Genomic DNA, 15,877 nt, shown 5'->3' on the forward strand with positions numbered 1-15,877 from the left:
GTACCACTCCGTACAGCGGCGTTTTAAAAAGTCATAAATTTTACTTTTTGAAACCGATACCGAAAATTTCCGATATTACATTTTAAAGCATTTATAATATCGGACTGCCGATATTATCAGACATCTCTACTGAGCACCGTCGTCACTCCGTGACATTGCTGTTAAAACGATGAGAGAGGCGCATGTTAGGCAACGCACGGCGTACTAGCAAGCAGAAACAGTGTGAAGATAGAAAAGAGAATGGACATAAATTGCCAAAACTATTTGGCCACCTGCCTTTACTCACATATGAACTTGAAGTGCCATCCCATGGAATTGTCCAAAATGTTTTGGTATCCTGAAGCATTCAAAGTTACTTTCACTGGAACTAAGGGGCCAAGCCCAACTCCTGGAAAAACAACCCCACACCATAATTCCTCCTCCACCAAATTTCACACTCGGCACAATGCAGTCCGAAATGTAGCGTTCTCCTGGCAACCTCCAAACCCAGACTGGTCCATCAGATTGCCAGATGGAAAAGTGTGATTCATCACTCCAGAGAAGGCATCTCCACTGCTCTAGAGTCCAGTGGCGACGTGCTTTACACCACTGCATCCCACGCTTTGCATTGGACTTGGTGATGTATGGCTTAGATACTGCTGATCGGCCATGGAAACCCATTCCATGAAGCTCTCTGCGTACTGTACGTGGGCTAATTGGAAGGTCACATGAAGTTTGGAGCTCTGTAGCAACTGACTGTGCAGAAAGTATTTGCACTATGCGCAAATTTCATGACTGGATTTGTTGCACAGGGGGCATCCTATGACAGTTCCACGCTGGAAATCACTGAGAGCGGCCCATTCTTTCACAAATGTTTGTAGAAACAGTCTCCATGCCTGAGTGCTTGATTTTATACACATGGCCAAGTGATTAGGACACCTGATTCTCATCATTTGGATGGGTGGCCATATACTTTTGGCAATTTAGTGTATTTTGGCAAAGTTGAAGCTATAAACACTGCGCTGCTCAGCAAGAGGTTTTGAGCTCTTGCTCTTGTAAGCCATTACCTAGCAAGCGGCTAACGTCAATCCGCAGTCGGTAGTGTTTTAGCTACTTCTAAATCACTAATCCTCGCCTCCATGGCGACAAATAAAGTAAGTTTCTTACAAGTATCATCCCTGCAGGACGAGGAATAGCTAAACATGCTTCACTACACACCGTAGGCGGATACAATAGCGAACCGCTAACAGCAAGCTAGCGTTCCTGAATGTAAACAAATGCCGAAAGCATAGGCTGTATTGATATAATTTATACTTACGTTGATATTTTTCATTATCAAAAAATATTTTGTCTTTTTTATTGTTTATAAAGTCAGGAAATAAGTCCCTGGACAAAGGAGAACTTTGTTTATGACCAATGTACGATCCTGTAACTGCTTGGTATCGGATTGATACCAAAATTTGTGGTATCACCCAAAACTTATCAAAACGAATAGGTGATTATTACATTTGAACAAAAGTGTATATGGAACATGTTAAAACAGAAAGTAAGCAGGTATTAACAGAAAATGAACAAGTAGATTAACAATCCATTTTCTACCGCTTGTCCCTCATAATTGTGACAAAATAATAGAATGATAAATGACACACTATGTTACTGCATATGTCAGCAGCCAAATTAGGAGCCTTTGTTTGCTTACTTACTACTAAAAAAGACATTGTCTAGTAAGTTTACTATCTTATTTAATGGCAAAATTGTTATTTGCTTTTAATAAGAAATGTATGTTTAATATATCATAAGACTTTCTGTTAAAATAAAGCCAATAATGAAAAGTTTTGTGGTCCCCTTTATTCTCCTACACATGTGAATGATCCGTTTTTTAAAAATTAATCCGGAAATAGCCCATAGGTCATTCAAGTTCAAAGCCCCATCTGATCAGAATAATCTCCCTGCTTCTTTAAATCCCATTACTTCTTTTTTTTTATGTAAATCAAATTAAGTATCCAACCTGCAAACAAGTTGTTCTTGTTTCTGATTTTGAAGTTGTATTATGTTCCTCCTGATGTTGTGTTGTTGTATTGTATTCTCTTGTAACCGACTGCAATGGTTTATGTAAATGTGTGTGAGTAGGTGTGATGCGGGGTGCTGTAGAAGTGGTAGAGCAGTGTGTTTTTGTGTTTTATTCTGTTTTGTTCTGATGTATGTTGTTTTTTTTTGTTTAATTCTGTATTTGTGTCAGGACCCTCTTGAAAATGAGATACTGCATCTCAAAGGTCTATCCTGAATACATTGAAATTGAAAAGTATCGAAATACATTTTGGTACCAAAATATTGGTATCGGGACAGCCCATGAAATAAATGACAATTTTGCTTATTTATAAAACACATGTTTTATAAATAAGTAATTTTAGCCGCAATCGAAAAACTAGGCCCGCAAAAGGGTGCATCAGAAAACGGCTTGAAAACGGTCTTCAAAACATAGCCTATGCGAAATTTTAAATCAAAGAACCACCATTAGTTGGTATTAGTATACTACCGCAATACTAATGAATCATATTCGGTACTATACCGCCTCTAAAAAGTACCTGTCCAACAGCCACCCGCTGCCCCGCCGTCGTCACGTCGCGTCATTGCTGGTTTACGAGCAGAGGAGCATGTCCGGCAGCGCACACACACAGAGTACTTACAAGCAGACACAGTGTGTAGACAGAAAAGGGAGAACGGACACATTTTGGCCTAAAAACTAACGATAAAGGTGAAGTTATAACACTGAAACGCCCTCAGGAAGAGGTGCTTTAAGACATGGCTAGCTAGCTAGCTAGCGGCTAAAGTCAATCCGCAGTCTGCAGTGTTTTAGCTACTTCTCAATCACTAATCCTCGCCTCCATTGCAACAAATAAAATATGTTTCTTACAAGTATCAACCCTGCAGGACGAGGAATAGCTAAACATGCTTCACTACACACCGTAGCTCACCGGCATCAAAATGTAAAGAAACGCCATTGGTGGATCTACACCTAACATCCACTGTAATGATACCAAGTACAGGAGCGTATCTAGTCGGACTAGGATTACATCAATATTGTTTGGCATCACAACAACTTCTTTCGTTTTTTAAAAATGTATACTATGTTTAAAAAGTCAGGAAATATGTCCCTGGACTAGAGATGTCCGATATCGGCCGATAAATGCTTTAAAATTTAATATCAGAAATTATCGGCATCGTGTTTTTTTTTTTATCGGTATCGTTTTTTATTTCTATTTTTTTTTTAAATTAACATAAAAAACACAAGATACACTTACAATTAGTACACCAACCCAAAAAACCTCCCTCCCCCATTTACACTCATTCACACTCATTCACACAAAAGGGTTGTTTTTTTCTGGTATTAATATTTGGGTTCCTACATTATATATCAATATATATCAATACAGTCTGCAAGGGATACAGTCCGTAAGCACACATGATTGTGCGTGCTGCTGGTCCACTAATAGTACTAACCTTTAACAGTTAATTTTACTCATTTTCATTAATTACTAGTTTCTATGTAACTGTTTTTATATTGTTTTGCTTTCTTTTTTATTCAAGAAAATGTTTTTAATTTATTTATCTTATTTTATTTTAATTATTTTTCTAAAAAGGACCTTATCTTCACCATACCTGGTTGTCCAAATTAGGCATAATAATGTGTTAATTCCACGACTGTATATATCGGTATCGGTTGATATCGGTATCGGTAATTAAGGGTTTGGTCAATATCGGAATATCGGATATCGGCAAAAAGCCATTATCGGACATCCCTACCCTGGACACATGAGGACTTTGAATATGACCAATGTATGATCCTGTAACGACTTGGTATTGGATTGATACCCACATTTGTGGTAAGTAAATATTACATTTTAACAGAAGTGTAGATAAAACATGTTAAAAGAGAAAGTAAGCAGATATTAACAGTCAATGAACAAGTAGATTAATAATTCATTTTCTACCACTTGTCCTTAATAATTTTGACAAAATAATAGAATGATAAATGACTCAATATGTTACTGCATATGTCAGCAGACTAAATTAGGAGCCTTTGTTTGTTTACTTACTACTAAAAGACAAGTTGTCTTGTATGTTCACTATTTTATTTAAGGACAAACTTGCAATAAGAAACATATGTTTAATGTAGCCTAAGATTTTTTTTGTTAAAACAAAGCCAAAAATGCCATTTTTTGTGGTCCCCTTTATTTCGAAAAGTATCGAAAAGTACCGAAAAGTATCGAAATACATATTGGTATCGGGACAACACTACTACACACAATAGTCATCGTCCACAGTAAGTATTTTTAACCCATCCAACATCCTAATACCTGTCAAAAAAAAGTTCAGGCTACATTTTATTCTGCTCTTTTCATCCAAACAACTACCTCACACTCTCCTTTATCTTCTCAATAGACATGGCAGGCGGACACGGCGCCTATAATTAATGGACCAAGCTCCAGCCTGTTGGGAGCGATCGGCGTCCGGGAAGAATCGATACTACAACACAACCCTCCTGTGAGTCATACAACTTTTTCATCCCGCAGAAGGTGACAGAGGCATTAGCGCCACTAAAACCTCACGGTTGTCTGGCAGCAAGTGCACGGAGGGCAGGGACGAGCGAGGCCTTCCCGGCTCCGGGGGAGGGGGGGGGGGCGTGACGCGTGAGAGGAATGGCCATCTCTGAAGAGCGCGTTTGTGAGCACTCTCGTGGAAAAGGAGGCCTTCACCGCCAATCGATGAGGCCGATTATATCATCGCTGACTTCCCCTCCATTACGGGAGCAGGGAAAGGCTGCCTGTGAACCGCGTAAAGACGCAGAGTCCTAATATGGTGACGTCTGCGTGTTAAATTGTTCTCAGGCGTTTCTATGAGGGGCCGTTAGGGACATTATTCAGAATTACCTCTTACATACACTACTGAAACCCTCTTATACACACTACTGAAACACTCTTGTACACACTACTGAAATGCTCTCACATAAACAACTGAAATGTTTTTCTCTCACACACACACTACTGAAACACTCTTATACACTACTGAAACACTCTTATACACACTACTGAAATGCTCTCACATAAACAATTGAAATGTTTTTCTCTCACACACACTACTGAAACCCTCTTATACACACTACTGAAACACTCTTATACACACTACTGAAATGCTCTCACATAAACAACTGAAATGTTTTTCTCTCACACACACTACTGAAACACTCTTATACACACTACTGAAATGCTCTCACATAAACAACTGAAATGTTTTTCTCTCACACACACTACTGAAACCCTCTTATACACACTACTGAAACACTCTTATACACACTACTGAAATGCTCTCACATAAACAACTGAAATGTTTTTCTCTCACACACACTACTGAAACCCTCTTATACACACTACTGAAACACTCTTATACACACTACTGAAATGCTCTCACATAAACAACTGAACTGTTTTTCTCTCACACACACACTACTGAAACCCTCTTATACACTACTGAAACACTCTTATACACACTACTGAAATGCTCTCACATAAACAACTGAAATGTTTTTCTCTCACACACACTACTGAAACCCTCTTATACACACTACTGAAACACTGTTATACACACTACTGAAATGCTCTCACATAAACAACTGAAATGTTTTTCTCTCACACACACTACTGAAACCCTCTTATACACACTACTGAAACACTCTTATACACACTACTGAAATGCTCTCACATAAACAACTGAAATGTTTTTCTCTCACACACACACTACTGCAGTGGTTCTCAAACTTTTTTTGTCATCCCCCACTTTGGACAAGGGGGAGTTTTCAAGCCCCACCTGCCCCCATCGCCCCAACAGAACGCTAATGCCAAGCTTAACATTTTCAAATTTATCGAACATCAAGTAACATCAAGTTTTATACATTCAAACTCAATAACATAAAATAAAATCAAGTTCAATAATAAATAAAATAACTGTGCAGCTGTGGTATAACTTGCATCAAGTTCAATATCAAATAAAATAACTTGCATCAATTCAATAATAAATAAAACAAAAGTGTTATAACTTGCATCAAGTTCAATAATAAATCAAAAAAAGTGTTATAACTTGCATCAAGTTCAATAATAAATCAAAAAAAGTGTTATAGCTTGCATCAAGTTCAATAAGAAATCAAATAAAAGTGTTATAACTTGCATCAAGTTCAATAATAAATCAAATAACTTGCATCAAGTTCAATAATAAAAAAAACAAAAGTGTTATAACTTGCATCAAGTTCAATAATAAATAAAACAAAAGTGTTATAACTTGCATCAAGTTCAATAATAAATCAAAAAAAGTGTTATAACTTGCATTAAGTTCAATAATAAATCAAATAAAAGTGTTATAACTTGCATCAAGTTCAATAATAAATAAAACACAAGTGTTATAACTTGCATCAAGTTCAATAATAAATCAAAAAAAGTGTTATAACTTGCATTAAGTTCAATAATAAATCAAATAACTTGCATCAAGTTCAATAATAAATAAAACAAAAGTGTTATAACTTGCATCAAGTTCAATAATAAATCAAATAAAAGTGTTATAACTTGCATCAAGTTCAATAATAAATGAAAATAAAAGTGCCACTTTGCAATCTTTGCCAAAAAAAGGAGGACAGGGCAAGTGAACATGAGTTTTACAGTACTCCAGCATTAGTGGCTGCAATGAGCCTGTTTTGCACTGCACAGCTTTTCAAATCGGGGTTGCAGGCTTGACACTGCCACTGTTAAAACCTCATTGAATTCGGGGCTGAGCTGCCTTGACGCGAGTGTTTCCCGGTGAATGACACATTGTGTCCGATGCGCATTTGGCGCAACCCTCTTTATTAGAGCCTGCAGCCCGTTTCTTGACTTTGCCATGCGCGCCATCAGAGCAAAAGCCCACACAGTTTTCCCATTTAAGGTCGTGTTCTTTGAGGAAACTGTCCATTATCTTGAACAGCTCATCAGCAGTGGCTCTATTTTTTATGTATTTGCAAAACAGCAAATCCTCGCACAGTGACTCGCCATTCACAAAGCTTCCGCTTAGCCCCGCCCCCATTAGTTACTGTTGCTGTCTGTCAAACTTTCGCTCCTACCTAGAAATGTAAAGCATACAGGAAAAATAAGTAATTTACATTTATCTATATAGCGGATTTCACAGACAGAATCACAAAGTGATTTCCAGTGTGTATAGAAAATGAAAGCATAGTAAACAAATAAATCAAAGAATATAATAAAAAAAAATAAAAAAAAATCAAAGTGAAATTTCCTCCCGTTCCTCGCGCCCCACCTGTCATGTCTCTATTCCCCACCAGTGGGGCGCGCCCCACACTTTGAGAAACGCTGCACTACTGAAACACTCTTATACACTACTGAAACACTCTTATACACACTACTGAAATGCTCTCACATAAACAACTGAAATGTTTTTCTCTCACACACACTACTGAAACACTCTTATACACTACTGAAACACTCTTATACACACTACTGAAATGCTCTCACATAAACAACTGAAATGTTTTTCTCTCACACACACTACTGAAACCCTCTTATACACACTACTGAAACACTCTTATACACACTGCTGAAATGCTCTCACATAAACAACTGAAATGTTTTTCTCTGACACACACTACTGAAACCCTCTTATACACACTACTGAAACACTGTTATACACACTACTGAAATGCTCTCACATAAACAACTGAAATGTTTTTCTCTCACACACACTACTGAAGCCCTCTTATATACACTACTGAAACACTCTTATACACACTGCTGAAATGCTCTCACATAAACAACTGAAATGTTTTTCTCTGACACACACTACTGAAACCCTCTTATACACACTACTGAAACACTGTTATACACACTACTGAAATGCTCTCACATAAACAACTGAAATGTCTTTCTCTCACGCACACACTACTGAAACACTCTTATACACTACTGAAACACTCTTATACACACTACTGAAATGTTCTCACATAAACAACTGAAATGTTTTTCTCTCACACACACTACTGAAACACTCTCATACACTACTGAAACACTCTTATACACACTACTGAAATGCTCTCACATAAACAACTGAAATGTTTTTCTCTCACACACACTACTGAAACCCTCTTATACACACTACTCAAACACTCTTATACACACTACTGAAATGCTCTCACATAAACAACTGAAATGTTTTTCTCTCACACACACTACTGAAACACTCTTATACACACTACTGAAATGCTCTCACATAAACAACTGAAATGTTTTTCTCTCACACACACTACTGAAACACTCTTATACACACTACTGAAATGCTCTCACATAAACAACTGAAATGTTTTTCTCTCACACACACTACTGAAACCCTCTTATACACACTACTGAAACACTGTTATACACACTACTGAAATGCTCTCACATAAACAACTGAAATGTTTTTCCCTCACACACACTACTGAAACCCTCTTATACACACTACTGAAACCCTCTTATACACACTACTGAAATGCTCTCATATAAACAACTGAAATGTTTTTCTCTCACACACACTACTGAAACACTCTTATACACACTACTGAAATGCTCTCACATAAACAACTGAAATGTTTTTCTCTCACACACACTACTGAAACACTCTTATACACACTACTGAAATGCTCTCACATACACTACTGAAATGCTCTCACATACACTACTGAAATGCTCTCACATAAACAACTAAAATGTTTTTCATGAGCTGGAACGTTGCGCTTGATAATGCTGCGACGCACACTCGGAACGGAACGAGTGCTCCAGGCTGCTTGGCTGTCGGGAGGAGAAAGCCGCTCAGGTGTCGCGTCCTGCAGGTGCAACCCACGGCGGCATACTACTGAAATGATTGTCTCTCACACGCACGTGGTGTGTGTGTGTGTGTGTGTGTGTGTGAGAGAAAAACATTTTAGTTGTTTATGTGAGACCATTTCAGTAGTGTATGTGAGAGCATTTTAGTAGTGTATGTGAGAGCATTTCAGTAGTGTACGTGACAGCATTTCAGTAGTGTATGTGAGAGCATTTCAGTGGTGTGTATAAGAGGGTTTCAGTAGTGTGTGTGAGAGAAAAACATTTCAGTTGTTTATGTGAAAGCATTTCAGTAGTGTGTATAAGAGTGTTCAGTAGTGTGTATAAGAGTGTTTCAGTAGTGTGTGTGAGAGAAAAACATTTCAGTTGTTTATGTGAGAGCATTTGAGAGATGTAAGAGGTAATTCTGAATAATGTCCCTAACGGCCCCTCATAGGTTTCGGCTTCCAGCAACATTAACAACCTGCCATCCACAGAGACAGCAATCACTTTGCTGATGATGTGCTCATTAGTCATATCAAAGTCGGAGCAGAAAAATACACTATCAAGGTGTATACAGTCGTGGTCAAAAGTTTACATACACTTGTGAAGGACATAATGTCATGGCTGTCTTGAGTTTCCTATCATTTCTACAACTCTTATTTTTTTGTGATAGAGTGATTGGAGCACATACTTGTCGGTCACAAAAAACATTCATGAATTTTTTTTTTTTTTTATGAATTTATTATGAGTCTAATGAAAATGTGACCAAATCTGCTGGGTCAAAAGTATACATACAGCAATGTTAATATTCGGTTACATGTCCCTTGGCAAGTTTCACTGCAATAAGGCGCTTTTGGTAGCCATCCACAAGCTTCTGGTTGAATTTTTGAACACTCCTCATGACAAAATTGGTGCAGTTCATGTTAGAATAATTATGTATATATCATCACACAACTTTTATGCTTAAAGGCCGTTGCTATAATTATCGTCAATTGTGCCGAAGTGGTATTTTTCTTTGTCCGTGCAAAGCTGGCAATCCAAAAGATCGCAAGCCAGTCTGGTATCAGTGTTTGTGTCCAGGAACGGCCTGCTGACTGCCAAGGCAGAGACAAGGCGATATCACCAGCGTCAACACCTTTGCAGTTTTGCATAATCATATATTGTGTCTAACTGGAGTTGTCGAGATTACCCCCTTCTCTCAGCGACAGCTTTAGTTATGTAAACAGGGACCTCCCAAATAAATGGAGGAAGCACGCGGGCTGGACTTTTAGAACGTAGTTTGGATCTGCAACTAGAATACAGCCCAAAACACGTGTCTCCTCATTGAGCCAAATTGAACTCTGTCTCTGCATGATTCCTTGCTTCTTGTCTGTTTAATAAATGTCATCAGTGTTTGAACCTGACAGTTCAGCTAAATGTGTTGGTTTTCTGACATGGACTTGTTTCTTCAGCATTGTCCACACGTTTAAGTCAGGGCTTTGGGAAGGCCATTCCAAAACCTTCATTCTAGCCTGATTTAGCCATTCCTTTACCACTTTTGACGTGTGTTTGGGGTCATTGTCCTGTTGGAACACCCAACTGCGCCCAAGACCCAACCTCCGGGATGATGATTTTAGGTTGTCCTGAAGAATTTAGAGGTAATCCTACTTTTTCATTGTCCCATTTACTCTCTGTAAAGCACCAGTTCCATTGGCAGCGAAACAGGCTCAGAGCATAATACTACTACCACCATGCTTGACGGTAGGTATGATGTTCCTGGGATTAAAGGCAACATATTGCTGGGTATTGTGGCCAAACAGCTCATTTTTTTGTTTTTTCTGACCACATAACTGTCCTCCAAAGGGTCTAATCTTTGTCCATGTGATGTCAGATGGAACATTGAACTGTTTGGCCACAATACCGAGCAATATGTTTGGAGGAGAAAAGGTGAGGCCTTTAAACCCAGGAACACCATGCCTACCGTGGTAGGTATGGTGGCTACCAAAAGTGCCTTATTGCAGTGAAACTTGCCAAGGGACATGTAACCAAATATTAACATTGCTGTATGTTTTCTTTTGACCCAGCAGATTTGGTCACATTTTCAGTAGACCCATAATAAATTCATAAAAGAACCAAACTTCCTGAATGTTTTTTGTGACCAACAAGTATGTGCTCCAATCACTCTATCACAAAAGAAATAAGAGTTGTAGAAATGATTGGAAACTCAAGACAACCATGACATTATGTTCTTAACAAGTGTATGTAAACTTTTGACCACAACTGTAGGCGTGTACTTGTGTGTGTGTGTGTGTGTGGTACCTGTTACAATCGACGTGCAAGAGTAGATGGGAGGAGCTTATAGTGAGGGCAATTTTGTGCCACTGGCCGTCGGCAAGGCGGTAGGGGAAGGACTCGGAGCGGGGCTTGCCCTTGAAGCGGTAGTGGTAACGGATCTCCTCTCGAACGCCGCTGCTCTCCAGTTCAAAGTAGCTGAAGGAGAGAAAGTCAAAGGTCAGACATAAGTTTCTACACTGCTGAAAATCACAATCACAGTATCAAACATTGGTAAATACACTATATTGCCAAAAGTATTTGGCCACCTGCCTTGACTCACATACGAACTTGAAGTGCCATCCCATTCCTAACCCATAGGGTTCAATATGATGTGGGTCCACCTTTTGCAGCTATTACAGCTTCAATTCTTCTGGGAAGGCTGTCCACAAGGTTGCAGAGTGCGTTTATAGGAATTTTCCACCAGTCTTCCAAAAGTGCATTGGTGAGGTCACACACTGATGTTGGTCGAGAAGGCCAATTTTACAGTAAAAACTTTACATTTACAAAATGTTACTGTAAAATAGTGTTGTTTTTTTATTTCTTACAACATTTTACGGTATGTATAAAAACAGTACCACTGTTTTGTTTTTTGTTTTTTATAATATAACTGGACCAGATATGGGCCGGATTAACAAAAAAAATCTGGTGCGGATTCATTTTACCCATTTGGGCCCGTGTCTTTTATCACCTCGGAATGTATCTTATTTGCCAGATCTGAAACAACTTTGGGCCAAATCTGATCCAAAGCAACAAAAAACAAGGTAACATGCAGCCCAAATATATGCGAGTTATTAGAAAAACTTGTTTGGCATTGATATTTTAATCATTTAATCATATTTTAATGTGTCTACAAAGAAAATAATGTTTGTCTACTTAAAGTGCCGTATTTCCTGGACCATAGGGCGCACCGGACTATAAGACTCGCTGCCGATGAATTGTCTATTTTCGATCTTTTTTTTCATATTTATTTATTTTTTCTAAATTGAAACACTTCCTTGTGGTCTACATAACATGTTATGGTTGTTCTTTGGTCAAAAAGTTGCATAGATTATGTTTTCCAGATCATCTTCAAGCCTCTTTCTGACAGTCGCTTCCGGATGCGCCGTTTTGTGGGTGGTCTTATTTACGTGGCTCACCTTTGGCAGCGTCTTCTCCCCGTCATCTTTGTTGTAGCGGTGTAGCGTGCAAGGACGGGAGTGGAAGAAGTGTCAAAAGATGGAGCTAACTGTTTTAATGACATTCAGACTTTACTTAAATCAATAACGGAGCAGCATCTCTAAGGTCGAAAATGTGTCCCGTGAAAAACCGTTCCGACCGGAACTCTCTAATAACTAAAGTTCCTTGGGTGAATAATGTAAACTCACTACACCGGTATGTTTTAGCATTTTCATGATGAGTTTACTGACAGATATACGTAAAAACTTTACACTACTTTATATTAGAAATGGCAACAGCGGAGGATGAATGTCCCATAACAAAAAGATAGAGAAAAAAGAAGAAGCTTATCGACTACGGTGTCTTCATGGACTACAAAGGCGGACGCGCGCAATTTTACAGGATTTATGCAGATCCCAAATACAGATCAGCAGGTACCAGAAGGTAAGAAAAGTTGCTTTTGTATAATATTGCGAAACAATAGATAATATGTCTTTCCTTATACACACCAAAATAATACTCGTATGTTTAATGCACTGACAATCCATCAAACCGTGCGGCTTCATAGCTTACCAAAGTCGTACTAAAACATTTTGATAGATTTTTCAGCACTGTGTGTAATGTTCTATACTTTCAATGGAACATATAACATGTTGGTGTTGTTTACTTGAGTCATATTGCCATCATAGTGCAGGCTACACATATCTCTTATGTTTGACTGCCATCTACTGGTCACACCTGTTACACCATGTACCAAATAAAATTGCTTTCTTGGTCGGTAAGCAAAACCAGAATCATTCCGTACATTAGGCGCACCGGGTTATAAGGCGCACTGTCGAGTTTTGAGGGGGAAAAAATTGGATTTTAAGTGCGCCTTATAGTCCGGAAAATACGGTAATAACGACAACACTTTTCATTAGGTTTTTTTCTTGATGGTAACAAAATGCACCATTCCATTGCAAATAATTAGCAGCACACATTTGTGCAAAACATGTAAATAGTAGAGATGTCCGATAATGGCTTTTTTGCCGATATCCGATATTCCGATATTGTCCAACTCTTAATTACCGATTCCGATATCAACCGATACTGATATATACAGTCGTGGAATTAACACATTAGTATGCCTAATTTTGTTGTGATGCCCCGCTGGATGCATTAAACAATGTAACAAGGTTTTCCAAAATAAATCAACTCAAGTTATGGAAAAAAATGCCAACATGGCACTGCCATATTTATTATTGAAGCCACAAAGTGCATAATTTTTTTTAACATGCCTCAAAACAGCAGCTTGGAATTTGGGACATGAGGAGGTTGAGGTGGGCGGAGTTGGGGGGGGTCGGGGTTATTTGTTCTGTTGTGTTTATGTTGTGTTACGGTGCGGATGTTCTCCCGAAATGTGTTCGTCATTCTTGTTTGGTGTGGGTTCACAAGGGCGCATATTTGTAACAGTGTTAAAGTTGTTTATACGGCCAACCTCAGTGTGACCTGTATGGCTGTTGACCAAGTATGCTTTGCATTCACTTGTGTGTATGAAATGGCGTAGATATTATGTGACTGGGCCGGCACGCAAATGCAGTGCCTTTAAGGTTTATTGGCGCTCTGTACTTCTCCCTACGTCCGTGTACACAGCGGCGTTTTAAAAAGTCACGAATTTTACTTTTTGAAACCGATACTGATAATTTTTAAACCGATACTGATAATTTCCGATATTACATTTTAAAGCATTTATCGGCCGATAATATCGGCAGTCCGATATTATCGGACATCCGTAGTAAATAGCGTATCTAATAAAACACAAGACTTCCTTTAGAATTATTCAAGTCTAAACAGTAAACACCACACGCAGTCTGTTGTCTTACTTCAGACACTTGACCTGTAGCGAGTGCCGCGTGCCGTCTCATCAGCCATGCTGATTTAGAAGGCAGCCAGCCACAGTAGCAGCTTAACAGCTGCAGGCAACCCATCTTGGCCTTTTAACTTCCCCGTTGGCAGCAAATGACCTCAACAGTTGAACCTTTGGTACAACACGGACACGTTAAACGCTAAAAAGATTGATAACATACAAGGGACATTTCCCGAACCTTGCAGCCTCCCTGCCAATTCCGGTATGCTCGGGCACACATTGGCATTAGAATGAAGCCCATTCAATACCAAAAGCTCAACAGTAGCATGCATATTTATGATGAGGGAGTGCAGACCTTCCCACAGAATATCAATGCAGGCTATGCTGTAGTTGATTTATCCATCTTCCTGCCTGTTTGGAAAATGAATGAAACCGAGAAGTTCTTATCGGAACACACAAAACAACACATGCATTATAGAACGTGATTACCTCACAGAGTGTAAACAACAATGTGGCGTGGTTTAGTGAGACAGAAATGAATAAACTTAAGATGGTTACCGTATAAAACTCCGGATTTTACTAAGATCGCCAAAAATAGCGTGCGTAATCCATAAGATTGTGTGTATTACAAAACCCAAAACCAGTGAAGCTGGCACGTTGTGTAAATGGTAAATAAAACCAGAATACAATGATTTTAAAATCCTTTTTAACTTATATTCAATTAAATGCACTGCAAGAAAATATATTTAATGTTCGAAGTGAGAAACTTTTTTTTTTTTTTTTTGCAAAAAAGTTGGCACAGGGACATTTTTACCACTGTGTTACATGGCCTTTCCTTTTAACAACACTCAGTAAACGTTTGGGAACGGAGGAGACCAATTTTTGAAGCTTTTCAGGTGGAATTCTTTCCCATTCTTGCTTGATGTACAGCTTAAGTTGTTCAACAGTCTCCGTTGTGGTATTTTAGGCTTGATATTCCGCCACACATTTTCAATGTGTGACAGGTCTGGACTACAGGCAGGCCAGTCTAGTACCCGCACTTTTTTACTACGAAGCCACGCTGTTGTAACACGTGCAGAATGTGGTTTGGCATTGTCTTGCTGAAATAAGCAGGGGCGTGAGTGACAAAGACGTTGCTTGGATGGCAACATATGTTGCTCCAAAACCTGTATGTACATTTCAGCATTAATGGTGGCTTCACAGATGTGTAAGTTACCCATGTCTTGGGAACTAATACACCCCCATACCATCACAGATGCTGGCTTTTGAACTTTGCGGCTATAACAATCCGGACGGTTCTTTTCCTCTTTTCACGGTTTCCAAAAACAATTTGAAATGTGGACTCGTCAGACCACAGAACACTTTTACACTTTGCATCAGTCCATCTTAGATGAGCTCGGGCCCAGCGAAGCCGGCGCTGTTTCTGGGTGTTGTTGATAAATGGCTTTCGCTTTGCATAATACAGTTTTAAGATATCCTTTATAAACTAATGTCAGTTTTTGATGCAGTACCGCCTGAAGGATCGAAGGTCACGGGCATTGCCGCTTACGTGCAGTGATTTCCCCAGATTCTCTGAAGGTTTTGATAATATTACGGACCGTAGATGGTGAAATCCCTAAATTCCTGGCAATAGCTCGTCGAGAAATGTTGTTCTTAAACTGACCGTCGCTCCATCCTTGTTTATGGAAGCTGCTTTTATACGAATCAT

The 15,877-nt window shown here is 38.9% G+C and overlaps 1 protein-coding gene across 1 annotated transcript in view; it reads right to left on the reverse strand.

The window, feature by feature from the left end:
- The window catches only part of LOC133642387 (protein kinase C-binding protein NELL1-like), a 157,160-nt gene that overhangs the window by 9,335 nt on the left and 131,948 nt on the right, over nt 1-15,877 (reverse strand). The window contains exon 4 of the mRNA XM_062036554.1: nt 11,154-11,324. Within this exon, the coding sequence (XP_061892538.1) occupies nt 11,154-11,324 (171 nt within the window). The remainder of the gene's footprint in view (nt 1-11,153; nt 11,325-15,877) is intronic.

The sequence above is a fragment of the Entelurus aequoreus genome, linkage group LG02 (genome assembly GCF_033978785.1).
Source record: "Entelurus aequoreus isolate RoL-2023_Sb linkage group LG02, RoL_Eaeq_v1.1, whole genome shotgun sequence".
Lineage (NCBI taxonomy): Eukaryota > Metazoa > Chordata > Actinopteri > Syngnathiformes > Syngnathidae > Entelurus > Entelurus aequoreus.